Here is a 27,657-nt window from a genome sequence, read left to right on the forward strand (position 1 = left end):
TAAAATGGTTAAAGTCGGATTTTTTTTTTTTTTGCTTTGTTTTTCTTTGCGATTTTTTTTTTTTTTTTAAACGGCGCAGCTCGATGCTCTGCGCATGAAAAGGCTCGGCTCCCCATTCCCACCTGATCGCGAGGAAAACGCAACCGGAGCCTCCAAAAGGAAAGTTTGAAAAAGAAAAGCAATTAAAAAAAATAATAAAAAAATAAAAATATTTATATATATATGTATATATTTAAAAAAAAAAAAAAAAAAAGGAGAAAAAAAAAAAGATGCCGTAATCCTTACAGGCAAGTGCAGGCGGAGAGCAGTGAATACATCGCTGGAGGAGAGGGGGAGGTCGGTGGCTTGCCGCTAGCGGAGTGCAGCCCCCCACCGCCCTGACATGGGAGCGATCCGGCCGGCAGGCTCCGCTCCGCTCCGCACCGCTGGAAGTTGTGGTACCGCCCGCCTTGCCTCCGCCGAGTGACTCGCTCAGGCATCAGCTCTCCTCTCCCCCTGTCTCTCCTCCTCCTCTCCCTCTCTCTCTCCGCCTTTGGGGGGGATGAAGGTGCTTATTGTCAGGAACTTCCGATCGTCAGCCCGTGCCCCCCCGCCGCTTTTCCCCCCCCCCCCCCCGCCCCGAGCCGGCTGAAGCCTCCCCGCGGCTCCGCGCCCCCTCCCCGGGCATGGTGCGGAGCGGAGCGGGGTGCGGAGGCGGTGCCCGGCCGGGGAGCCCCGCGAGGAGCGCTCGGCACGGCCGCTGCGGTGAAAAATAAAAGAGGGGGGGGGGGGGGGGAAGGAAGGGGGGGGGGAGCACAGCCCAGCTGGGAGGGCTGGGAAAGCGTGAAAAGTATTAAAAAAAAAATAAGGAAAAAAAAAATAAAAAATAAAAACATGGAGAAAAGGGAGCGGGGCCCGACGGAGCGGGCAGAGCCCGAGCCGCGAGGAAAACCCCGAAAACAATTAAATAATGGGGGGGGGTGAGGGGGGGCAGCCCGCTGAGCACCCGTTTGGGGGGGGGGGGGTCCGGGGGGGTCTTACCTCGGCGCGGCCGGGAGCGCGGCGCGTCCTCGGTGAGCCCCGGGCGGGCGGCAGCCCCCGGACCCCCCCGGGCTCCCCATCACCACCCACACCGGGCAGGGGCATCCCCCCCCCCCGGCCCCCCCAGCCCCCCGAGCATCCCCCGGGGGTGTCCCCGCGGAGCGCCCTGCCCGGCGCGCTCCGGCACGGCTCGCCTGCCCTCCAGCGGCCGCACGGCAGCACCGCAGCCGCGCAAAGCAGCCCCGCCGGCCCCCCCCCCTCAGCACCCCAGGTCCCCTTTCATTTCTCCTTCTTTTCCTTTTTTTTTTTTCCTTCCCATCAAGGACAAAAAAAAAAATAAATAAAATGTTCCCACGTTGAGAGCGCGCGGTGAGTGCCCGGGTGGTTCCCAGAGCTGGTTTCGGGCAGACAAAATGCCAGGAGCCGTTAACCTCCACGCGTGTTGGGACTCTCCGAAGAGAGCCTAGCGTCAGTTAACACCTTGTTAAGTGAGAACATAACCCTAGCTCAGGACTGCGGGCTTCCCAAACCCTGGGATAGCGGCACGCAGGGGCACCCGTCTCCTGCTCTCCCCCCGGGCAGGGCACCCCAAGCTGCCCCCCGGTTTTCTGCCATGAACCAAGCGGCCTCCTCATCCCTGAAGCAGGGACCCTTTGGACAACAACTCGGTGGTTTTCAGCTCATAGTTTCAGGCCCAGGAGTAACAGAAAGCATTAAGTTTGTCAAAACCCTCGCAAAATCAAAGCTCTTAGCTTAGTCAGGAAAGTATTCAATATATTCCTAATTATCCCTATTTCTCTTTTGCTCAGACCCTCTCACAGCCCCCATACCCTTCAAACCTGAGCTTTGACTGCTCCACCCCAGCTTTCCCACACACCAAACCTCAGAGCAATTGGAAAATTAATCTGAACTCTCCCCAGACCAGCCTCAGGACGTGTGTCGGGCCCTGATGTGTTGCTTTGGGCATCCTCAGGATGTAATCTCCCCTCTGACCCTACCATAGGCACAAGTGCCAAGAAACACAGAGCCACCGCACACCCCATGTAGGGAACAACACAGCTGCCAACTGGCTATGGGAAGCCAGCAGAGCCCTGCCCAGCAGAGCCTGGAGCCCCCAGGAGAAGCTGCGGACGTGGCCACCAGCCCCCTGCAGATGGCCAACGTGCCACAGGCTGCCTCCAGTTCCATCCTTAGATGAAACCAGATTTCCCCTGCTCTACCAACAGCCCTCGCCACCTTTCCTACTTCCAGCTCCCCAAGTTATCCCTGAAGCCGTAGGACCCATTGATAGCACCACATTTTCCTCCACCCATGAGGACAGAAACCCCCAAGCAGCAACAGCGCAGACACCAGGAATCCCCCATCACGTTTTCCCAGCCACAACACCCCCACAGCCTGCCCCTCACCACCACCAGCACTTCAGCTGCTCCCCGTGCCCACCAGCAGCTCACCACAGGGGTGCCATCAGGGGGACAACGCCTGGCACCTGCCCTCCCTGCTGCCCCTGCACCTCTCTGAAGCAGGACCCCAAAAGCCCCCCCGGCTGCTGAGACCTGGCCAGCACCACCCGCAGCTCCACAGAGCTCTTGCTGAGCAAAGTGCTGGCAACTGCTGAATTCGCTCCTTTTCCTAGACCAGAAAACCCCAAATGGCTAACGTGAGGCACACCAAAGCTGCTCTCCCTACCCAGCCTCTCTAGGGAGCGGCTGAGGGGACTTGCCAGGCTTGGAGCACCACCACTAGCGACCCACTGTGAAGGGGCAAAGTCCCTGACTCAGCCATGAGCCCCCATCCCACCCCATCAGAGCACATCTGGCTCAGGGACACGGCCCCAGACTTTGGGTCCTACGACCTATTGACCTACCTACGATGGACCCACTGGCCCACTGTCATTCCTGAAGCATCAGCTCAGCACCAGCAGCATGACACCAGCTCTTGGTTGACCCTACAGCTGCTGGCAAGGGGTTTGGGGAGCGCTCAGGACACGTAACCAAGCTCAACACCCCACATCCACGCCAACCTCCAGACCATGTGGTAGGGATGCACCACCTATGACGCCAGCAGCTCCTCACCAAGAAGAGCATCTCCTGAGCCAGCCCAGGCTGGGACCTGTCACCCACGAGGGCTGTGGTGACACCGGGAAGCCACCTGAGCACCACTCACAGGTTGTGGAGCTGGCACCTGGTGCTGCTGGATCCCCACTGGACATAGGGCTGGTGGGTTTTAAAGAGGACATGCTGGGTTTGCAGGGGGGTGTTCATCCTGAAAACACTCCCTGTGTCATCACAAATGGGGTTTTCACTTGAAGATCCGTGTTTTGTGCCTCGGGAGTGTGAGGAAGCCCTTCAGTCTTTAAAATCCCAATAATTATCTGGAGAATAACAACACCAGAAGTGAATCTTGTTCAGGCTGTCAGGGCATCCCCTTCCCTGCTCAGACCAGCGGGAGCTCTATGGGGCACAGCACATTCAGTGGGGCTACGCACTTAAGTGGGGGGAAACCTCCCCACCTGCGGGGTGTCCCTGTGTGCCTGGAGCTCAGAACTGGGACAAGAAGGCCAGGTTTAAAGGCACAAGGAAAACCCCAGGCTCACGTTGTGCAAAAAGTCCAGCAATGCAGCTCAGCCCCACCAGTGGTACCTACGCCAGTTTTGCCCCATCAGGTTCTGAATCTCTGCCCTTGGGTCACATGCATGAGCGACTCTTACTGAAAACCAATTTATGGAGGACTTTTACATTTTAAGCTCTCTGAAAAAGGACAGCCAACTTTCGGAAGGGATGCGGTGCATATTCTGTCCATACCCAGCATGCACACAACGAAACAACCTCAGCCCGAGGTAACGGATTTGGGGAACTCTTCTGCGCACAGATGGGCTGTGCAGGGGGTGGATACTTCACAACTAATCTCATTTGACAGAAGAGCACCAAAAAAAAAACAAAAACAACTGATTGACATCCAGTCGCAGCGATGAGCAAAGGCAGGACGCAGCTTTGGCCGCACGCTCCGGGGTGGAGCCTGGAAGCACAAAGCACAGAGCCACACCGCAATATTTGGACATACAGATATGGATATCTAGGCCACAGAAAAGCTTAGCAAGCAAGGCTGTAATTTCTAACAAACTCATCCATGGGGACGCTGAGACCTGCAGGAGACCAGAGCTGGGAGAGGGTCTAGCCCGGGACACAGCCCCCAGCACGAGTCCCATTGCTTCCCCAGCAGGGCTGCACAGCCCCTGCAGCCCCCACCCAGCCTTCTGTCCCCACCGAGGGACTCAACAACTGGCACCACTGATCTCAGGTGTGCAAGGAGAAGTGTTGACCACGTCATTGCTGCTGGGAAGCCCAACTGGAGAGAGAGGAAGGTCTCTGCCTGCAGCCTGGGTGAAGAAACCAAATCCATGGAGCAGCACTGAGCAGAGAGCTGGGAGGGATGCCCTGAAGTCCCCGGGCAGCCAGGGAAGAGTGGAATCGTGTAACGGAATCATAGAAGAACAAATCATTGCAAATAATGGAATATCAACCTTGGCAGCTTTCATTTAGCAATACAAACGGGAGGGACAACCAGCAGGGACAGCACCGAGTCCTGCAAGGAGGGAGCTGGCCAGGACCCCCCAGCCCACCCAGCTGGGCCATGGACAGCAAAGCTGCTCCCAGGAGCTTCCTGGGCTTCTTGGGAACAGTGGCAATGGCATCGCTGCTTTACCTTGGGCTTTCTCTGGTCCCACCACCCACAAGCATCACAGGTCCCCCGGGAGAACACATGGCAGCTGCTCAAGTGCTTCTGGAGGGAGGAGGAACAGACAAACCTCTGCAGAGGACCCTACACAAACCAGTGGGAAATTCCAGCCTTCGCACTGCATTAAATCCTAGAGCTTGGCTCCTTGGATTTATATTCCTCCATGGTTTCATTTTTCCCTAAAAAAAAAAAAAAAAGTTGCAAGCTGTTAAGCTTCAAAACTTAATATTTCCTTAACTCGGAGCTTTTCAGCTCAACAGCTCTTAAACATAAACCTCTTTAACTGAAGTCTCCTGAATTAAGCTGTCTCCAGCAAGTCCCCACCTCAAGCCCAGCCTGTGGAGCCTTTCTCCCTGGGGGGACAGGTCCCTGCCCACGCCACCACCACAGCTCCCAGGGACAGTCCCACGGGCAGGACCTCACCTGGAGGCTGCACGACCACACGTGGCCCCAGAGCGTCCGTGTGCCACCCCAGGGCAGCTTGGGGCTGATGCGATTTGGAGCAATGTGCAGCCCTGGGCGAGGGCTTTTGGTTCAGCATCATCCCTCCTGGATCTCCAAGGCCTCCTACCAGAGAGCATCAGAGCTGTAAGAAGTCAGCAGCAGACGGACCTGTGCAGGATTCGGCTGGCAGCGAGCACCAGCAGTGAAGGTGCGTTGTGCTCCTGCGCAGGGCTGCAGGGACAGCCCTGGGTACGCTCCTGCTGGGATCCCATACGTAAGGCAGGCTGCTCGCTAGGAGATGCTCCTTGGGCTTTATGCATCCCTCCTAACACAGCAGGAGGAAGACTCACACTGGTAACCGCAGCCTCAGACTGCCACCAAAGACCAAGCAGAGGCCACTCAGCACATCCCACAGAAATCTTTTCTTAGCTTTGCAAAACGAAGTTGGGCAGGATGATTTTTTCCTTTCATGTACCTGCATCAGGTACCTTTCAAAAAAAAAAAAAGTCAGAAGAGCTCAGCTCTTTCTAAAAATGAGGCTGAAAAAAGTACATTTCTACCGAAGAGCACCTGGCTTCAGAGCCAGAACTTGAAATATAACAGATGGATGGGTTGTCTTGCTGTTTCCACAAAATACACCCAGACGGGACCCTTCCCTGGAAAATCCACCACAGCTCTACAAAAAGACCCCCTGGAAGTCCCAGTGTCCAGCAGCAGGACAGGGTTGGACCCATTTACCTCTGCAGCTCTTCACCCTCTCAGGGACACTCCATGCTAAAGCCACGCAGCAGGGAATGGATTCGTGCAGGGGCACGGGGTTCACATCAGTGTTCAAATGTTGTCTAAATACTGCGAGAGCAAGAGGGACCAGGAAAACAGTGCTGTAAGTGGGAATGAGTTGGCAGGGACTGTTCTGAGCCACAAAGCTAGAGGAACAAGCAGAGGCATCTCACCTTAGTCTGAGACCCTAAAAAAGCCCAAATCCTCCAGCCTCTGCCTCGTTCTGCAGTCTCGGGATCACAAGGCTCAGTTTCCTTTGTCCTGGTGACCCCATATCATGTTACTGCCCTCAGTAATGGCTTGTGGCAGTGGAAGCCTCTCGGCAAGGACACTCATGGGATAACAACAAGTTCACCCTCAGCTTAACGAGCCCACGGGCAGCACGGCACTGCCTGCCAGGACACCTCTGCAAGCTGCAGGCACCATCAGAGCTCCACGGTGACCTTCCCCTGCAGGGTCTCCACTCTTCCTGCCCTCATTTTGATCCTCAACCCCATTTGCTCTTTTTTTGAAGAATTGCCCTTTCTGATTCTTTGTTTTCTCCTGGGATCCGTTTCCCACAAAGGCCCTTTTCTGGCTGGGTTCAGGAGAGCTGATAGATGTGGCGCAAGGGGAGAAGAAAGTTTCTAAAGTAAGCAGCAGCACAAAAGTCATCCCAAAACAGCTGACCACAGCCCATGCATGCAATTAGAAGAGTCAAGTGGTCTCCACATTGCACTTTTATAACATCTTAATTAACACACAATATATTTTTGATTGACTTATTTGGTCCAAATAAAGCACAGCTTCAAATCCCCTCTTAAAAGAGCCACTTGCATAACAGACGACCAACAGCCAGCCACCGAAGAGCTGATCCAACACAACACACCAGATTGCTTCCAAAAGCCTAAATGTGGGTAAAAAGCAAGCAGAGGGAGGCTGGGGGATTCCCTCTGCTGTCCGAGAAAGGAAGGACAGTATCAGCCCTCGCAGGCACCTCAGCACCCCCTCTTCTCCTGTGCCTGGCCACGCAGGCTGCGCTCTGCCCTTTCAGATGGAGGAGTCAGTGCTCAGACAAAGCAACCCTTAATAAATACCAGATCACAAAGCCTCCAAACCTCACTCAACACAACCAGTTGCGCGTGGTGCCGCTTGCCAGGACCAAGTGCCCATTAGACCGGGACAGGGAATAAAGGCACTCCATCGAACACTCAGCTCCAAACCACCAAAATCGTTTGGCGCTTTGTCTACGACATTTCACAAGCGGGATGCAGCCTTTAATTCCCCTTTGGGGAAGCAGCGAGAGGAATAGGGATCAGCTTGTTCCACAGGGAACGAGGGAAGGAGAAGTTGGGAGAGGTTGGCTGCAAGTCAGCAGTGGCACGTTGGAAGGAGACAGGACACAGCCTGGGGCACTTGGTAACGTTACTAGAGGAGGGGAGGACAGAGCATGTTCCAGCATGAACTTAGCCCCGAGGGACCGTCTGGGTGGCAAGGAGCCCAGAACCACCACCCATCCTGGCCCTGCTTTCCATTACCTCAGCCCACACACGCTCCCTTCCACCCTCCCGCCAGCCATGCTGGGGTTGTGCCTCTCCAAAGGCTCCAAGCGGGGCTGAGCGCAGGTGAAGCAGCCGAGGCCCACGCTTGTCTTAGGCTCCGAGATGTCCTAACCGTATGGGAGCAGCAAACAGAGCCCCAGGGCAGAGTTAAGGAAGCCACAAGCACTTGAGCACAAGGAAGAAGACACAGACCAAGACCTCCTGAAGCTGAGAAAGGCCGTTTCACTGCAGGACCTTCCATCACCTCCTCAGCAATGAGATGTCCAGACTCAAGGCAGCAGACCTGGAGACAAAACACGTATCAGGAGCAGCTGAGGCTGCAGCCAACACCATGCAGCAGAGGTTGAGGAACAGCCACCTGAAGAAGTGTTGACCCCACTGTGAAGGCAAGGCACGTTGCTTTGCCATGGCACATGAGAACGCCTGTGCTTGCATCACTGCTCTTTACTCCTTCTCTGCCTCTGTGCTCTCAAATAAGCCGTCCTCAAGGACCAGAACCACACAGGCTTTTGTAGTCCCTATCATTGGATGCAACCATTTTGAAACATTCCAGTTTTAGTGCAATCATGCCATTAACACGTTCAAGGGAAGCACTGCAGGAAGTCAAGAGCAATACTTAATGCTTCAGCAACCCATCCTGTACTTGGTATCTTCTCTTCAAATCTAAGCTTAAATGCTTTAATTCAACCTTTTAGGCTCCAGTCAAAAGAACTTTAATTGAAAGAACTGGCAGCTGCCTGTGAAATCCTACCTGGAGGACACGGCTGCACAGCCCGGGAAGCCCAGAGCAGTCATCGGCCGGCCAGTCCCAACAGGACCGGAGCGTTTGGAGACGTGACTGGCAGGAGCGGGCAGAGCCCGGCCCTGGGAGGGCTGGGGCAGAGCCACGGAGCCGGGTGGGGAGCAGGCAGCAGAGAGCCACCAACTCCTCGCAGCTGGAGCTGCAAGGACATAAGCTGACAGAAAACAGAGTAAGCCAACTCACTGGAGCTAATTAAAGGTACCATTTCTATGCCACGATGTAGATGCCTCATGATGCGTAATGGCAGCCTGACAAAGATGTGGCTTTACATACTTCAGGAACACATTTTCCCACTAGAACTGCCCATATAGGCTCCATCTGCCCCCTGCAATCCTGCCACACATGGCTGCACCCCACTGTCCTGCTTTGTCAGTGACCTGTGGGCACAAAACACCCTGGCTTTTCTTAAACATTTAATATTCAGAATATTTTATTGGCTGGATAACCTCTTGCTAAAATTACTGTACAATTTTAGTATGTTTCAGCCAAAATTGAGGGCAATTTTGCTTAAATGAGCCTGTCTGTGCCATTAGCTCTATTTCACTAGGGAAATTTGCGCTCACTTGTGCGTATGACATCATCTATTGACATAACCCCACCGAAAGAGGCATTTCAAACGCTCATGCTCTGCCATTCCACATGCTGCAATTATAGTCAAGCTTAAATGCATCTTTGACACCAGACGTGCACTGTGGTTCAGCTTCCCTACCATGCGCAGTGCTTGGCTTCATTTTTCCCAAAGGAAGCGTTTGCTTCCAGACAGTTGCATCTGCTTCCATCGCACCCAGAATCTCCACTATAGAAATGAGGTTTTGTAATAGCAAACTTAATATTTTCATGGACAATTTTACAAATTAAATGATATATTCTGCTTCTAGAACAATTTGAACACCCTAGAAGAGATCCCATGCCCAGCTAGCACAACCCAACATTTTTTTCAACCATGTGGTACAAAGGCAACCTCTGTAGGACCCCAACTGTTCAAGTCCTTCAGGCAGAAAAATCCTCAACCTGTAAGACCTGCTCTAACGCCTTTCAGTTCCCAAGTTTAAGATTTCTGCTGGGAAAAATAAGAAGTTGCATTAATTCTCACACACAGCAAGAATTAAATCAAGCTTTATAGTTACAACTGTTTGTTTATTAAGTATCGTTTAGATCTTCATACCATTACTGCAGTTACTACACAGATAAAGCATTTGAGCACCTGAAGCAATACAGCATTTAGACAAGAGCTTTGAGGACACGTTCACATCCATGCTTTCCTTCCTCCCTTCACATGGAAGTACCTTTATACCTTGGCATTTCTACTTTGTATGACAATAAGAACACACCCAACAAGTAATTTAAAATCAACCTCATAGTATCCTTAGGATCAAAACCAAGAATAGCTAGTAAGGCTGCATTGTGCTATCTCAGCCACTTTAAAGGACGTTTCCTGCTTAGAAAGTTTCATCATGATGTTTACTCTGAGAATTATTTTTCCCCAAAGGCCAATGCTAGAAGTTGTACAGAAATTGCCCCACTTAAACTGAAGGATTAAACTTGGACAGCCATTATCTGGAGCACCTCGGAAAATGATCCAAGTAACTGCCTACCTGCCCATCTGAGCTTCTGGGATTTGCAGTCCTCAAAGACTGGAGATTAGCCCTCTACCATTCCCAGGAATTTATCCACTGGTCACTGATCTCCCTCGGTGTGAGTTCTCTAGGCACACCCTTCAGCACTGAAGCTTACTCTCTCCTCCACAAAACCCTTACCCCAGTCATTAAGTGAGACAACCTCAGAGACTGTAGCCCCTCAGAGGAACAGCACTGCCAGCAATTCCCAAATCAAAAGCATTACATTTTACAAGTGGAATCACAAGCCCTACAAATTTAGTTGTTAGAGAAAAACCATAAACCAAAGAGCAATGAAGCAGGTCAGAAATTGAGATGCAGGAAGGGCTGTTTTATGCAATTATATCATTAGTGGTCACTTCCAGACAAGAATAAAGTCCCGCTTACCACCTAGTCTTCTCACCAAGCCGAACGCTCAGTAGCTGTAAAACTCATACAAATTGGGATAGTTGTTTTTGAAGCTGACAACATTGATGACAAAGTTGACTGATGAGTACTTGCTAAAAAGAAGCAGCTAAAATACTTTAGTATTTTATTCTGTAGTTCCTACAAGAACTTTAAAGCCCTGTTATCTTCTGCAGTGAGTATGCAGACTACCCCAACCCATAAAAAAGAAACGATAGTACTTTATTAAAATACTAAATTTTATTTTTTTTCCACGTACATTTAGTCTTCCCACCATTTCCATTTGTCTGACCACCACCACCACCATGCCTTATCAAAACATTCCATACATACTTAAAATGAAGCTGAGGGTGGAGTCCCATCTTTAAAAACTAAACAGGCATTTTGGACAACACATTCTTGGCAAGGTAATCTGGATGACATTTATCAGACACTGTAGGGAAAGCTCTTTCAGCATTTGTAAAAAGGACAGCCAAATAATGGTTACAGAAGTAAGACTGCAGATTTTAATGAACTGTTTAAACTGTTTTCTTTTCTTACAGAGTCTGTCTCCACTGCCAGAGAGCTTGAATGACCTGGAAGTGTACACAAAAAAGTTAGTAATTGAAATCTATTTTTATTATTTTCAGTTTACTATCTCCACTTACTCTATAAAATACTAACATTAAATTACAACAAAACTGCATTTCTTTCAGAGAAAATTAAGTTGAAAGCAACACACTAGCTCCTTCTGCTAAAAGGCTGTTATTCACTCAGTTGCAATAGTAAGAATTCAGTGAAGGTAAGAGGATGGGTGTGGACCAGCTAGGCAAATATTGGCTGAACTCTGCCTACCCTGGCTAATGTCAGACCAACTCCAGTAGCTGAGGCTAACTGCTTTTAAACATTCTTTCAAGAACCTATCAATTTGTCTATCAGACAAGTTTACTCTGAACCACTGAAGGAAGCAGGAAAGCATAAGGAATTCTGTCACTGGAAGAAAGTCTTAACTTACAGGAATTTTGATAGGGAAATCTAAGACACATTTTAACCTAGTACATGTTGAGTAATAACTAATTCAGAAACTTGCTTCCTGATACCACCTTTTGGCTTGCCCTCTTACAAGAGTTCAGTTGACTTTGGGAGAAAACGCAGCAAGAAAGCCATAATATCAATTGCAAAACAGTTCCCCCTCCCAGACACCCTCCCCAACAAAAGGCTGAACAGCAGACTGGCCTAGGTGGCCAACTTCAGCAGCAAGGAAAACCACAGCTCATTTCCTTAGCCAATATGGTGCCAAAAGGAAAATTCTGTGGGTTTAGTAAGCAAGAGATAATTTACCAACCATATAAAAGCTGGAAAAATGTAATAAAATATTAGCTTTCTCATCTTAGCCAACTAAACCCTTAAAACCGTTCCCATTTATTTAATTTGAAGTATTGTTCGTGGTTTGTAACCCTTTGAAACAGTCCAAAGCTTGTAAAGATTAAGAAGTGGAAAAGAATCCCTAAGTCAGGTTATAAAAGTTTTTGGATTTTATCAAGTTTCAATAAATTTAGTTACCTTCTGGTCCTCCGTCCTGAAACAATTCTTAACATAGTTGGCGAATTTGGGTTCCAGCTTAGGAAGGGAAGAACCCTATTTTGAAAAAAATAAACTTTAGCGTATGCAGGCCGTTTCATCATTCCAACAAACAACTCCAACAAAGCTTAAATACCTTGCAATACAAGTGGAATTTTACCAAACTCAACTTGCAACATCCAAAACCCACCAAAACCATTTTTTAAAAGTTTGTTTTTCTACAGCACCCAGTTATTTCTCAAAGCAGTGTGCCTACACACTTAAAACGCCCGTACAAGCATCGTTGCTCTGAAACACAACAGCAAGCAGTCTGTAGTCAACATTCCTGTGCTTTTCAGATCAACTAATTTTACATTTAAGGATTCCTACTGCGGGGTGCAACTTGTGACACGTATCTGCTTTAGCTCTTCTCCCAAGCAAAAATTTAAGTCATCTCCCACCTACATTCCCTCTACCAAACCTCTTGCATCTCATTCTGATACAGCAGTTCTAAGAATTTAATGAACTGTTTGAGACATTTTCTTTTCACCTCTGAAACTGTTTGTATGTACTCAAACATACAAAACAGACTGAGTAACTCATGATCTGGGTTCATCCTCACACCTCCCATCTCCAGGGAAGATGCAGCACAGTATAATTATCCTCTCACATGCCCCATGAGCAATTCTTCAGGTACATCAGTTCAAGTATCTAGCTAATTGCCTAGCAGGCTGGCAATTTTATGTTCAAGGGATAGAATGCTACACTGAGATTATGTGAAAGATATTACAACCAAAAAGCTTGTATTTCGACTAAGTCTTACCTACCAAGTACTGACACTTTTCTATTAGCTTGCTGACATCTACTTACTAGAGCAGATCCCCTGAATTAAATTAATAAAAGCTATTTCTGAAGCTGTTAACTTGCTGGCTGTTACGACAAAAAGCCACACAAACCGTTTGACTTACTAAGGCAAACTAACAGCATCTTGGAAAGCCTTAAAGGTGCCTGCTATTGCTTCAACAGTATTTCTGCCTACACAGCACTTCCCAGTAAAAACTTTTCAGCAATGAAGTGTAACCTACAGCTACCTGCCAGCTAACTGGTGTGCATCCTTCCTTCCAAAGGGACATCTCTGCCTACCATGAATAACTAAGCCCCTTCTGCCTACACTGCAGAAACACTGATCATTGCTCCTCCGTGAGTCATGCACGAAAACCACCCTAACGCCCAGCTGATCCAAGAGGTTAGCTTGACCTAGCAGAACGATACCATCCATCCCCATCAGGTTCACAATTTAGAGATAGGCATTTCTATCCCAATTAAGTGTCATATATCAGTGTCATCATAAATCGCTCTGCACCTACTATATACACCTAAAACTTTTTTGCTCTATTTCAGAAGTTTATGGGACAAAACTGCCTTAAAGCTTTAAGAATCTAAACCCAAGATAAACCTAATGCTTCCACAATTATCAGAGGGCTGAAGTACCTCTCCTCTGAAGATGGGCTGAGAGCTGTTTGGCCAGGAAAAGAGAAGGCTCCAAGGAGACCTTACAGCAGCCTTTCAGTGCCTAAAGGGGGCTACAGGAAAGCTGGGGAGCAACTCTTTGTCAAGGAGTGTAGTGACAGGACAAGATGTAATGGCTTTAACCAGGAGTGTAGATTTAGATGAGCTATTAGGAATAAACTCTTTAGGCTCAGAGCATGGTGAGGCACAAGGTTGCCCAGAAAAGCTGTGGATGCCCCAGGCCAGGTTGGATGAAGATGTCCCCCTGCCCATGGCAGGGAGGTTGGAACTGGCTGATCTTTAGGGTACCTTACAACCAAAACCATTCTGGGATTCTAATTCTTTAGATGACTTGAATGCCTGCATAAGGAAAAAACAGTTCTTCTCAGACCAAACTAAAGCCAGAACTCTTTGTAGCACTGACATCAGCAGAGGCTTTAGCTTTGTCCAAAAATAAATTTCCAACCAAGACTTTGGATCAGTTACATGCTTTCTGCAATTCAATGTCAATGAAGTAAAAACACAACAGCAGCATAGTGTACATGTCAGATCCCCACTACCACCTATGCTGCAGTAAAGCTTTGTTTGTACTGTACTGCAAACCTAGATAGCACACATCAAAATTGGCTAATGAGGAAAAATTGCTATTACCCTCTACACTTTTACCCAGCCAACCTACAGACAGAGCACCTACTAAAATGCAGTTCTTTTATTCACAAACACCTATCTCCCCCTTCTGGAAGTTATGAAGTCTTACAGGCAGCACAGTTTAGTCATGTCATCCCCCCATCACCACACTAGGACAGTTCACTGACTTCACATATTGGTAGAGTAACAATAGAGTTTCTTATTTGTTCCTTTCCTTGTGAGTACCAATGCTCAGCTTTGTCCTAAGTGAGTCTTCATTTCTGAGCTTCAACATCAATTTACTCTGCTAACAAGACTGCAAGCCGTGACTTGTAAACATTTATCAACATTCTTCTGCTGCACAAGTATTATAAATAAAGCTGATGAAACCTGAAGTTTTAGAAAACTCACCTTGTCTATGGAGGCCTGCATTTTTGCTTTAATCTCCTCTAACGACAGAGGGACTTTTGGTGTTTTTGGAGTTAGAGATTTATCCTTCTTGGAATCTGGAGTCTGAAAGGTATTGTTAGAAAATTGCTTATTAAGCTGTTCAGTACACAAAATCATTTTTTTCTGAAAAAATCGTAATATAAATGTAAATCGTAATTTATATTTAATAGAAGAACTAGCTATCACAGACATTTCAGATTATTTTCAACAAGTCACAGAAAAAGTTGTGTTTCCAAAACATTCTTCAAAGAAAATGTAAAGAATGCTAAGTTAGGAATTTAACTGTAGTTATCTTATGCTTCTGGGCACGCGTCAACACAGCTGTTTCTCCCAACACAAATGAAACTGAAAACAGGCCGAACATTCAGTGATTTCAAGTTTGCTCCATAACTGCAGCCAGATTCAATTCATACTTCAAAAAAGGTACACAGCCACAGCGCTTTCCAGGTGCTATGTTGCTGTCCATCCCACACTAATTTCTGTATTGACCTTCCCTGTTTGAGTGCACGCAGGAAGGAAAAGCTGCATAAGGAAGCTTGACAATTACAGAACTGAAGAAAACTTTCAGGTCTCACATGGATCAGTTTCCGAACCCAAGATATTATTAAGCCACAAAAGCAACACTGCTTGGACAAGGTAGGCAGCAGACTAGAACCAAAAGTGAGACTCCCTAATAGCAAGGGTCTCCCGTTGTACTGCAGCTGAGTGTTGGACCAACACTCTTGCAGAAGCAGGTAGCCCAAAAAATATACCCTAGCCAATTAAACAACTGGTTTGCTAACTTTCACAAGGGACAGCAGAGCTGATTACAAGTATCAGCTGTTGTAGTTGTATAGGCAGTTTTACTGAAGAGTTTCACAAGGCAACACAATGCAACGAAGCAACAGCATGGTTCCTATTCATTCAAAAACTTAGGATTAGTACATTTTGTTTCTGGTAGGCAAGGAAACTAGCTTCCACAGCAGAACAAACATTTGACTCATTATTTGCCTTCACTCACTTTTGTTTTGGATGCTGGTGTGGACGGCTTAGAGTCTTTTCCATTTTGCTTTGCTTTCTGCATATTTTTTCCTGAAGGCTCACGGACAGGCTGAAAAGAAAGCATTTAAGCTTGTCATGAAAAACTGCTGTTATGCTCGCCAACATACTACTAGAGACTATGACAAATACATACTATTTAACTGCAAGCAAAAACGCACTCTCGTTTCCCATGCAGTATGATCAGTGCCTCTTATCTGAGCATAAGTAGCTTATGCAACAGAAACTCAAGTGACAAACTGCTGGTCCAACACAATACAGAACATAGTCAAGACAGTTTGGTTATGATGCCATACAACTATGTGGGACTTTATTTTCCATACATTTATATAATTATCTAAGGGTATATGTAAGACCATAGGGTTTTTCTGGCAGAGATGGTGCAAGGGGCAAGCCTTTTTTTTTTTTTTTTTCATGAATTCTAGATGTCACTGCTAGCCTAAGATCCAACCAGCACTACTTGTTATTTGTAACACAATCATTAGCTCTTCTCTGTATGTTATACAGGAATCTTGTCCAGGATGTGCAAACGCAATGCCATACACAGATTTAAGAATGGATTCTTGTATTCCTATATAATCAAGGGACCATTTCCTTCAGTCACGCTGAACTTGATTATATAGCCTGAAACTTGCAGTCAAACAGTCTTCACCAGACACTAAGCTACCCTGCACTATTACCTAAAGAAATTCATCAGGAGAAAGAAGCATTTAGTGAAATAAAACATTAAACGTTTGTTTCTAAGAACATCAATATGCAAATGTAAGTCTTTAAAAAAAAAAAAAAGCCATCTTTCATCTCTGTAACTGTCAAATCATCTTCCTTTGTTTTTACCACCAGATGGCACTCAAGGGCTGATGTAATTTCACATTCAAGCACTTGGCTGCCTGAAGCAAGTCTTTTCCTATAGGCTTACACAGTTCAGAACTTTTTTTAATTGAAAAAAAGTCACTAAGACCTTTCTCACAGCATGCAGGACTCATTGAAATGGCAAAGCACAATCCACATGTATCAACAGCGTTTTATACATAAAACCAAAACAGCCTGACTACTGCATGTGGGTATAGGTGGACAGTTAAGAAGCACCCAGACACCCCTCTGTAACAAAGTAAGAAATCAGATGCCTATTCATCAAATTCATAAGAGTTAATTAACACCTATTAAAAAGGAGGTGTGAGTACTTGTCATTCCTGTCCGGATGAACTGTCCATCTGGCAGTAGCACATAGAGGTGTCGCTATGTCTACATTCAGTAGATACACACAAACATGCCACTTACTTTTTTCATTGGCGTTTTGATCTCTTCCTCATCATCATCCAAGTCGTCCTCATCGCTAGAATTAGAAAGGGGTCACTCACCATAACTTGTTTTAACGCATGACAAGGTGTTAGGCCAAATAGTCTTAGTACTGTTCAAGTATTTAAAGGTACTCCCTTTGCTTTAGTACTCAATGTGTGAATCTTAGGGCTTTGCAGTAGTACTAAAGAAATTCTAAATTTACTCGAAGTTACTGAGTTACGGTAAATGAAGTTTCCTAACCCAGTATTACATATTTGAATAGCATTGATTCAGGTTACATTGTGGAGATAAATTTGAGCTCATTTTTGGTACCTAAGACCAAGAAATAGCTTCCTCACTTAACATCTAGTTATGTCACTCAACTCATTCTTAAAGTTATCCTTGTGTTTCAAAATATATGATCAAAACTAAAATACATACTCATCCTCATCATCATCTTCATCATCATCATCTTCATCATCTTCTGATAGTTTTGCTTTTTTCTTAAAAAAAAAAAAGAATTTTAAGGGTTTACACTACAGTGTTTCAACAGAATCTCAAACTCTTGCAGCACACTAATGTTTATTCAAAAATCTGCACATATTGAGTTACTTCAGTGGTCAAAGTTTCTACATAAATAGCCTTCATATTAGCCTATTCAGCAAAGCTTTGAAAACAATCTGTAGCTAACACATCCTTTAACTTAAAACATCTCAAGATCTAAGTACAAAATAGCCACCCACTGCCACCCCTGCCCCCCCGAAATGTCAGACCATTAAGTAAATTACTGCAAATAACCTAACCACTCCTTGGCAGAATAAATACCAAACCAAAAGAAAATTCTGCAGACCAACAAATTAGAAGTATACCTGTGGTGTTTTAGATCCTCCTCCACTCGCTGGTCTCTTTGTTGAGGCATTCACAATTTTTGTATCTTCCTCCTCATCCTCTGATTCTGGTTCTTCCTCTAATGCTGATAAAATGATGGCAATGTGTAAAATACCCACCTCATTTAACAATAGCAAAAAGAAGATTACTAGTAAAACAAATTATCACCCACAACTAAGTAAGGCCTTCTTGGGATGCTGGAACCAATCGAGCAAGCTTCCTATCAGTACTAACCACTAAGTCCAGAAGCTTTTCCAGCTGACTGGGGGCAGGTACTACTACACCAAAATCGAAGAATATAAAAAAAATACCCATATGCTACAACACTCATCTCAAAAAAAGCCATAGGAAGGTAAGAGGAAGTACTTCTTCATATCCAGAACATGTTTAAGAATTTCTAGAACAATCAGCTTCAAGACAGTTCTATAAAGAAAAAGTTTATCCCTTACTTAAAAAATAATAATAATAATAATAATAATAATAATTCAGAGGCTCTCCTTTGAGTCTAAGGCAAGGAAAAAGCTCCCATATGGGGAACAGCAGCGTCCACTTTTAAAGGGAGCGATTCGAACCCAAATTGAGAGGCTGACAAACTCCCCTTATCCAAACAAAAATGAGGCAAGAAAGTCTATATATGCATTTCTCTGAACTCCTTTGCCCTCAGTTACTTCAGGCTTCTGAAGACATTCAGTGCATTGCTCAAGATACCAGATACACCTCTAAAGTTCTGACGGTTCTGACAGTAAGGTCTCAGGGCTCTGCCCCCAATGCAATTCAGGCTCAAGCATGGGAACTTTCCAACAGCAATGCCTTAATTAAGCACATGGCACTGCTACAACATAGCATGCTGACCAGCTGTAACACGCATGTTGACTTCAAGAACATGTAATTTGAACATTAATTTGCTTTGCAAATTAATGAACATTAGTTTTGAAGATTAGCAACCAGAACAATACATACCTACAAGATGTTGACCGCTGACATAAACAGGCCCGGAACCACATTTCAACCTCAAGGTGACTGGTGGCGTGATCTCGAAGCCGCCTAGTGAAACCTAGGTGAACAAAAAAAAGCATTAACTATGGAAGGTGAGGTGTCCGTAACAGTCAATCCATTCAAACAAAACCAGCAGCACCAACATCCGGAGATTCCAATGGTAATACAGCAATTACAAGTTTCAAACTGGCAGAATATTTCATAAGTGATTCCAGTCTAAGTGCCACAATAGGGTCGGATTTACAACAGTCATGGCATATCATAATTAAATCACACTTTTCAAAACCAGACCAATCCATGTTTCTGTACAACATTGCAGCAATGATAATTTCAAGATCAACCATCACACCTGCCCCCAGCATTGTGCAATTCCACTTGCACAACATCAACAACCCTGATTCAAATTACATTCCAGATGGCAAGAACCAAAGGAAGGTGCTTTTAATTCCACAGAAGGTATCAATCATCTTCACAATCTTATAAGAATTTCTGATCTGAAGGAAAAAGTAGATTTTCTCATCCCAGGCTCCAAGAAAGCACAGACTAGAAAACACAGACTAGAGATGCACCCACTTGCAAATACATACATTTGTATACACGGAGATGACATACACAATTAATGTAGCTTCTTTAAAAATGCGTAATTTGAACCGAAGTCTATCATCTCCAGGTGACTAGAACAAGTCTGCTAGGTGCAAAAAGATATATATTCATTTAGCTTGCATTCATGGCATGTGTGAAAGGTGATTCTTCTCTGAACCCACTCACTATGCCTCACTACATCACTTGCAGATCATTACAATCCAGACAACCTAGACCTTTACTAACTTGTCCTTCTCACCTGAGACCCAATTTGTAACAGATGTTTCCTTGCTCATTTACTTACTGTAGGTTGCACAGACATTTTCAGAGACGCCAGTACTACTTTAATAGGGTTGCCTTCATAGTCCAATGCCTCTGCTTCTACAACGTGTAATTCGTCTTTGGCTCCAGCCCCTAAAGAAACCTGTGAAGCAAAGAACAATACACATTCTGAGAACCACAAATACTCAAAGACTTAGAGTACATTCACTGTTCTGTGACTCAAGACTTATGTCTGTGATTCTGAATGCTAATGACCGAGTTGCACTCCTCCCCCAGCCAATAACCTCTTTCCCAGTAACACTGGTGCTTACAGGGTGCGATTGCAGACAATTGCTTTAATGAAGACACAGTAAAGCTTTCTGGGGGGCAAGTGCTAAGTCCTACCAGCACTGGAGCTGGTCCATAGGAAGAAGCACAAATACGTAACTACAGAAACAGAATCAACTACTTTCATTCCCAGAGTATCACAGCCTCAAACCTTACCTTTTTCCTACCATCTGCCAAATCTTTCACCACATCACCTACTCTATGCAACTACAGTATGCACAAAGTCTGAGGAGGAGTTAAATTTTATATAGCTGCTGAGTTCAATGCTATTCTTTAGGCAGGAGCCTTCCGTATTCATTCACCAAGGAGAGAGCTGCTGTCCCAGCATATATTTCAAGTTCCTCTATTCCTTACACCAACTACAACAATGGCATGTTCTGAAGACTCAAAATCATAGCTGAAGGGAGGCACAAATGACAGACACGGGACAGGCCTAAAATTCCTGTTTTCTTAACCTCTGAGTCAGCATTACATGTAAGAGCTCTGAAAACCAATAATGCCCTCAAGTATTACCATTATTCCTGAGACAAGTTAACAAGGCTCTCTCTGTGCCCTTTTCCAATGGGAATGAAAAGAAAGCTTCCCACCCCCCCATGGAAGATGTGGGTGTAAACTCTTCAGGCTGACTGTGGGAACTTGAGCATGCCATTCTTTAAGAGCTGTGTTTTAGTCAAGTTATCACGATCCAGGGAAGGCTTTTCAGGCTGAAGACTGAGAAATAGGATACAAAAGTTACTAATCCTGACATGTTTTGTTACTGTAAATTTGATCAGGGGAAATTGGTGGTCTGATGTCATCTCTCAAATGGGTTAGTACCACAATGAATCACTCTGCTGGTGGGTCTACCCACCATGACAAGTTTCATTTCAGAACTTGCCCCCACCCCAAGCTACCATTGTCATTTGCACAGCTCAAGCAATACTCTGGCTCCTGTTTGCTTATTGAGTGGCTGGCAAGTAGCTTTTCTTGGGCTTTGCCTTCTGCACTGGAGAGACGCACAACTGCAGTACGTAGGCAATAAAGTGGTGACCACCCTGCTTTATCTCAGCTTTCATTAGTAAGACCAGACACGTACATCTGTCCCCATACCACTTTCTTCCTCTACATGCATCATCAGTCCCGCTTCCCCTTTCACTTTTACTTTTTTCTCCATCTCTTACCTACATGCCTTGCATGACATGTGTCAGCCCTTGTTCACCTAGTATGTTATCATGTGCACAGATCACAGGCACAGAGCTCACCAGCTTCAAGTTTCATCTCCCAGTACCTCCTTTCTCTGCTTGCCACAGTATTTTTTGTTGACAGATGCTTCTTAGAAGCTTCCAAACTTCCCAAGATATTTCCATTTTGTCCCTTCTTATTTCAACCCCCATAACTCCTGTGGACAATCTTCTCTTTAAAAGACAGGTTTTTGAAGGAGACTTCTTTCCAGACAACCCTAAAAAACTAAGTACTGATAAACATTCAATCTGGTTCATCCTCAGTGAAGGATGTACACTCAATCAGGAGATGCTATCAGTAACTTCCCAAATCAGAATCTGTGGATAAAGCCATGCAATTAACTGTCACTCTACAATTAACTGTCACTCACACTGACACATTTAATCTGCATTAGGTGTGAGGATTACCAGATGAACTTGCCCTGCCTATACTAATTATTCTTCCCTCAAAATAAACTTTAAAAGGTTACCAATTAAGTACAAATTAGTCATTGTCAAGGCTGCAATTTTCATAAAATGCAAGGACTGAAGACATGTAATTTAAAAGACTAATGTGTAAAGGAGAGCATTGTAACCATTGTTTTAAGCTGTGCCTTGGACAAGACTAGCACCCAAGTCTCCCACAGGAAGCAATTCTAAAGCTCTTCTGTCATCAGGATATATCTTTGTTCTTAAATGATAAAGCACAGAAACAGTACAACTCAAACTCCTTGCCTATGAAGTTGTGGCATCTTGTGCTTATGCTAACCGTAACAAAACATGCTCAGCCTTGAGCAAAGGCCTTGACATGCTGTGTCTTGCTTACTGAGGCAGTAAAAGACATTATTTGCTGTTCGCAGGAAGGAAAAAAAGGCAATGGAGTTTTATCTGGGAAATATACAGAACAGCTTTCCAAAATAAAGTTCCCATAGTCTTCTGAAGGATGTCCATCTATGATTAAAATAACCTCTTCTCCCCTTGTGCTCCTGCAGCATCTGAACTATTACATTAGATTTGTTAGTGTGTATACTCCAGCCTTTAATACCTTTCAACAAACACTTACTAACTTGCTGTGAATTAATTTTTGAGCTTTTTCAGCCTTATATCACTTACTATAAAGCATGCATCAGTGGACGTTTTTATTACACTTATCACAGAAGGGAACAAATTTATACATTAAATTCACTTCTCACAAGATCACCCACCAGTACTCCAGCTTAAAACACGCATGGTACTTGCCGTTCTCAAAGACAGCTGATGCTCGTTTTCTTCATCGTCTACTTTGAATTTGTACTCCTTATCTGCTTTAAGCTCACAGCCTGCGAAGAAACCACGGAGCGATGAGCAGGGCGCGATACGAGCACGGTGCGCTCCTCACGGGCAGGCACCCACCACCCTTTACCCCCAATCCCACCGCTCCAAGGCTCCCCCGTCTCCACAACCCCCCCTCCCCAGCCCCACCACGTGCGGCGGGCAAGGCCGCGGCCTGGTGCCGAGCACGGACGGGACCCCGGAGCGCCCCGCGGCAGCACCATTCCCCCCCCCAGGGGGCCGAGGTGCTCAGAGCCGTGCCCCCCCTCCACGTGCTCCCCACGCGCGGCCGGGCCGGGCTCGGAACAAAGCGGCCACGTGCCCGCCACGTGGGGCGCGCGCGGCGGCGGCGAGCGCGCGCGGGTGGCGGGAACAGCGCCGCGCGCCCCCTCCCTCCCCTCACCGCCCCCCTCCCTTCCCCCTCCCCCCCCCACCCACTGAGGCGCCCCCAGGCCGCGGCCTGCGCCAGGCCCCGCGCGGCTCGGAGGAGGCCGGCTGGCGGCGGGCAGCCGTTACCGAAGAGGAAGGTCTGCGGGCGCAGCGGGCCCATGCTCTCCATGTCCATGGCGCTGTCCTCCATCTTGCGGGCCTGCAGGCGGCGGGGGGGGAGCGGAGCGGAGCGGAGCGCGGCGGGGGGCGTGCGGCGCGGCGGGCGGACGCGCACTAAAGGAAGCCGCGCGCCCGCCCCCCTCCCAGATATAGCCCGCCAGATCTCGCGAGAGCCGCGCCGCGGCCACGCCCCCGCCGGGGGGTGCCGCGCGTGCGCAGTGCCGGCCCCCCCCCGCCTAACGGGGCTAAGGGAGGGGGGGAGCGAGAGCGTGGCCGTGGGGGCGGCCTCAAGATGGAGGCGGCGCTGAGGGGGAGATGGGGGTGATGCGGCCGGGGGAGGCCTCGGTGCTTCAAACTGGGTGGTTTAAAGCTAATAAAGAGAAACACGCCTTACCTGAGCGCCCACTCCTCACACTCTGAACGTGCAGCCTCAGAGCACGAGCCCCTCTGTTAATGTGCAGTGTGTAATTCGCATCCATACCGTCTGCGTTCACCTTCACAGAGTAGCAAATTCAATTCTCTTGCCAAAATGCGACAAGTGGCACGGTGGCGAAATGAATCTAATCCCCCAAAATGCACCATTCACCTTGCTCCCTCGCAGAGCTCACCCCCCCTTTCAGAAACAGTAAATGCAGTTCCACAATCGCTTATTTTCCAGAGTGAGGGCTCGTATTTTGGTCCAAAACTCAATTAGTTCCCCAAAGGTGAGGTTCCGCGAGCTCTGGGTTTACCAGGATACATCCCCCTACAATCCTGTTAACATTAAAGCAGATTGTCTGCCGAGGTTTTGTCAGGCGGATTGCCACAGGCTGACTCAAATACAATAATAGTAAAATTGACTTGTGTGCGAAAACAAGGTAGAGGAATAAATAGGGCGGCTTGCTGTGTGAGTGAGGGTGGGGGACCTGCACCCTTGTTCAGACATAACACCTTGATGGATGTCAAGTCACAAAAGAGGAGTTTTGCACTTCATTTTAAGCCTGGTCTCGGCTCTTGTGGAAGCTCTGCAAGCGCCGTGCACAGCACACCAGCTCTGTTACTGCAGTGGGCACACACGGGGACACTGCGGGTTGGGGACCACAGTCATGTCTCTGGAAAATACGTTCACGTCAGGAAAAAAAGTAACTGCATCGGGGCAGAGACATTAAGCCAGGTGCTGGGCTTGTGCTGGGAACAGCGAGGGGCATGGAGACTTGGGCACAGGGCGCTGCATTTTGCTTCAGCCCAAATTCTGTCCTGCCCTTCACACATTCTTTGTGAGGAGCAGTATTTTCCCACCTGCTGTGCCTTTGTTTCCTAACACTGTTCATTCATACCCTAGAGTCATATTTTCTATGCTGAACAGTTTTTGCTTCTGGATGTGACAAACCATGAATGCCCATAAGGAAACTGGAGGTCACAAGAGAACATAAGTGATCCTGAGTATGTAATAGCTCATTCTGTGGACCTGGAAATGCAGAACTACCTAAAATACCACAAATCTGGTACAAATAAGAAATAACTAGTAGGTCTGCCTGTAAGAAGATCTGCATCTGTTTTCCATTATAATGCTAAATCTAAGAGCTTGATATAAGACATTAACTTCAAGAGAAAAAGAATAAAGATGGGTGTTTCAAAGCATATGCTTTGCTCCAAGTAAATGTAAGACAAGAGTAGTGTCTAACCTTATCATTTCATTAATTGTCCACTGGCAGATAGATGCCAAACAAAAACTGTGAGGAGTGTGCAGTTTCTTTAAACTGGTAACAAAGCCTGATTGCTCTGGAATGACCAGAAGTTGTTAGGAGATGGAGGAAGTTTTCAAGGACAGTACAGGCTTTTCTACGTCTTTCCTAAGCTCCTGCCCCAGTGCTAGACCACAGTAGTCTTCTTTGTGATTTTTGCAGACAGAAGTGCCACACCAAAGATGCCGTGGTGCCACTCCTTTTCCTCTGAGTAACAATTTTTTGGGTAAAGCTTCGATTATCAGTGACCTGAGACTAAAGCCAGGAAGTGAACTCAGAACAGAGTTCACTTCCAGAACTCAGAACTTCTAGCCCTCATAACTGTGCAGAAAAACTTCAATCTTAGGAGATTCAAGTATCAGAGAGGAAACAAGCAGCCTGCGACCAGCTGAGCTGAGGAAGGCTGGCTTCCTTCGAGTGGGTGTCCATAGCTTGTGTCTGACAAGGTGGCAGCTCCCCCACAAACTTCCTTCATCATCAGAGTACTGAAAATCATTCTGTGTGGTTCCTCTGGTGTCTAAGGATGAGCTCACATTTTTTGGGTGGGCAGGAACCAGGGGAGGCAGGGAAAAAAAGTCTCCTGTCCTCCCCAGCCAGTCTTACACACGTGTAACAGTACTTTGAGCCCTCTGCTAAGCATGTCTGAAGTTCATCTGCAGTCACTTCTTGGTGTAAGGGCAGAGTGATCATACAAGCAACATGAACATCCTTTCCAATTTACTGCACTCGAAATCTCCCTAGGACACCAGAGAAGGAACAGTGTTTCATTTTCTAACTTCTGGCTTGGCTCATTTCTCATGATCTTTAAGAAGCAATTCCTTTGAAGGGTAACCTTTAAAATGTAGGTAAAGAGTGGGAGCTTGGCAGTGCAGGACAGGGAAGACAGGCACAGGGATCTGTGAAGCAGCAGAGGAAAGAAAACACATTGAGTATGGTGGCCAGCGACAACTGGCAGAGAAAAGGCAGTGTTAATTGATCAGGCATTTCAGCCAAGGGGAGCTGTACAGATACAGATAAGACATTTGTTTGATCTGGCTCGAAAATAGGAACTAGTATCAAAATCTAAAATGAAGTTTTGGCACAACCCTAACGACAAGCAGCCTGGAGTGGGAAGGAGAGATTCTACGTGGTCACAGTGAAAGAGGCTGCATCTGTTTGCACGAACACCTACCTGATGTAAAGCCAACGGGAGTACCTGGCTGCTTGTCAAAACCACCCCACAACTTGCTCCGTGCAGCGCTCAGCAGCTCACAGCGCAGGCTGTGCTTGCAGAAGTCCACCCAGTCCTGCCGAAGGGAAGCAGTGCAGCCACAGCATGTTCCTCTTTGTACAGAGTCGCTTTTAATTCAATTACAGTCTTCCATTACCGAGGAAATAAATGTGGGAGGAAACAAAGGACAGACACAGAGAAGCAAAACACGGGTAGCAAGTAGGAGATATATGCTTACTGCATCTCGTTTGGCTCCACAGGGCTTTAGAAGGGCTGTCATATATCATGACATTTATTATTTCTGCCATGTACTAGGATGAGAAGTCCATTACAATATCGATCATTTTACTCTGCTCAACTCTACGCCATCTAGTACTCACATAGCTGAAAAAGCTTACAAGTGATTTAGAAATAGCTGCACAGGGAGAACTGAGGAAGAAATCGGAGTCAACATGGTTTCCCTTAATGGAATTCTCTTTTTAGTAAGCTTTTACAAAACTTAGGAAATTGCATTTTAAACATTGTTAAAGCCATAGCACGGTCGCATTCAAGCAATCAGAAGCTACAGACATGATAAAGGTTTTCTATGCAATCTTAATTTACACACTGCTGCAATGATACGATGTTCAGCTCCCTTGCTGTCACATAACCCTCCACAGAGCTCCTCCTCCTTTCACCGGTCAATAATTCCTAGCCCAGAGAACTCCAGAAGAAATTCTTAAAAGGCATCAAAACACTTACCATTCCTTGACATCAAAAGGTTTGACTTTCAAACCTGAAAATCCCTGTGGTTCCAGTGTACCTGGAGTAACTGCAGTAATCAGACCAGGTGGCACAGGGGAAGCACAAGCAGTATCTGGCTCCAGCACTGCAGCAGCAGTGAGGACAGAGCTGTCCTGTAGCTGCAGATCATCTCAGTGCCTCTCAGCCTTACCTGGCTGTCTTCCCTCTTACCTGCAGTCTTCCTTTTACCTCTGAGCCTGCCATGGGTGGCACCAGAAGTTTTCTCCATCCTCCTTCGTTAATGTACTGTCTGCCCCAGGCCCAGTTTCTCCAGTATCTCATTATTTATGCAGAGCAGCCTGAAGGTTTGCATCAGAAGATCCTTCAGCTCTGGAGAATGCTCCAGTCTGGGACTGAAGCCAGTAGTGGCTGGTGACCAGGTCAGCGTGCTAATGACAGGGTGTGCTGGTGCTGCTCCATCTCGTCTGTGTTCTTACACGTAGCTTTCAAGGGATCCTTTTTGCGTAGGGCCCTATTCCAGAGATTCACTCCTATAAAGGAGGAACGACAGGCAAGCCATGATGTCCACAGGAAGGCTCTCAGGTGGCACAAACTCACACAGATAGATTACACTGGGTGCGAGCATCACAACAGTAGAACATGAGCTAGGCTGAGCTTTTTCCTTACTTATTTCTTTATCAAGTACTCTAAAAGCTGTAACAACAGATGCAGGGTCTAAATACTTGGTATGAATGACCAAGCCTTGAGTATGGGATAATTAGCTCTAATTTAAAAATAACACATCAAGCACCTAAATTAAGGTCCCTTTAAATAAAAAGACTTAAAAACTGTACAGTTTGTGTGTGTGTGTGTGTGTACAGCTTAGGCTTAGATATGGCTCTACTCATGCCCAAATGGATGGCATGGGCTTAGGTTTCAGCTGGTTGTTTGTAATACTAAAGAGTAAAAGTTGGATTCTCGGGGTGGCTTGGGCCATACCAGCAGTATAGAGACCTTCGTACGTTCTGGGATCAGGGCTCTGAGTGACACAGGAGTTGGGTAGTGAAGTACCTGGGTTAGCG

At 46.7% G+C, this 27,657-nt stretch overlaps 2 protein-coding genes across 4 annotated transcripts in view; both read right to left on the reverse strand.

Moving 5' to 3' along the window:
• FGF18 (fibroblast growth factor 18) overlaps positions 1-1,115 on the reverse strand; it is a 70,581-nt gene extending 69,466 nt beyond the window's left edge. Inside the window, exon 1 of one of the 3 annotated variants that reach the window (XM_068698402.1) lies at positions 1,021-1,115. In XM_068698402.1, the coding sequence (XP_068554503.1) occupies positions 1,021-1,100 (80 nt within the window). In that variant the 5' untranslated portion in view covers positions 1,101-1,115. Of the gene's footprint in view, positions 1-285; positions 605-1,020 lie in introns of those variants that run through there. The other 2 variants (XM_068698401.1, XM_068698403.1) reach the window with 2 other exon arrangements.
• A 9,446-nt stretch (positions 1,116-10,561) lies between these two features.
• On the reverse strand, positions 10,562-23,047 carry NPM1 (nucleophosmin 1). Its single transcript, XM_068697754.1, has 11 exons — positions 22,886-23,047; positions 22,298-22,377; positions 19,555-19,674; positions 18,633-18,726; positions 17,654-17,757; positions 17,226-17,287; positions 16,785-16,839; positions 15,469-15,558; positions 14,430-14,531; positions 11,886-11,960; positions 10,562-10,918 (listed from the first exon to the last, which is right to left on the reverse strand). The coding sequence occupies exons 1-11, from the start codon at positions 22,947-22,949 to the stop codon at positions 10,880-10,882; spliced, it is 885 nt and encodes a 294-aa protein (XP_068553855.1). The 5' UTR covers positions 22,950-23,047; the 3' UTR covers positions 10,562-10,879.
• Positions 23,048-27,657: the final 4,610 nt, after the last annotated feature.

This window comes from Anas acuta, chromosome 14 (assembly GCF_963932015.1).
Source record: "Anas acuta chromosome 14, bAnaAcu1.1, whole genome shotgun sequence".
In the NCBI taxonomy this organism is placed as follows: domain Eukaryota; kingdom Metazoa; phylum Chordata; class Aves; order Anseriformes; family Anatidae; genus Anas; species Anas acuta.

What these genes read in the sequence shown, in the direction of transcription:
- NPM1 (XM_068697754.1), bottom strand. Translation starts at nt 22,949, where the DNA reads ATGGAGGACAGCGCCATGGACATGGAGAGCATGGGCCCGCTGCGCCCG. An exon ending in CAGCGGTCAACATCTTGTAG is followed by an intron (nt 17,758 to 18,632) that starts GTATGTATTGTT and finishes TCATTTTATCAG; the next exon opens with CATTAGAGGAAGAACCAGAA. An exon ending in TCAGGACGGAGGACCAGAAG is followed by an intron (nt 10,919 to 11,885) that starts GTAACTAAATTT and finishes GTACACTTCCAG; the next exon opens with GTCATTCAAGCTCTCTGGCA.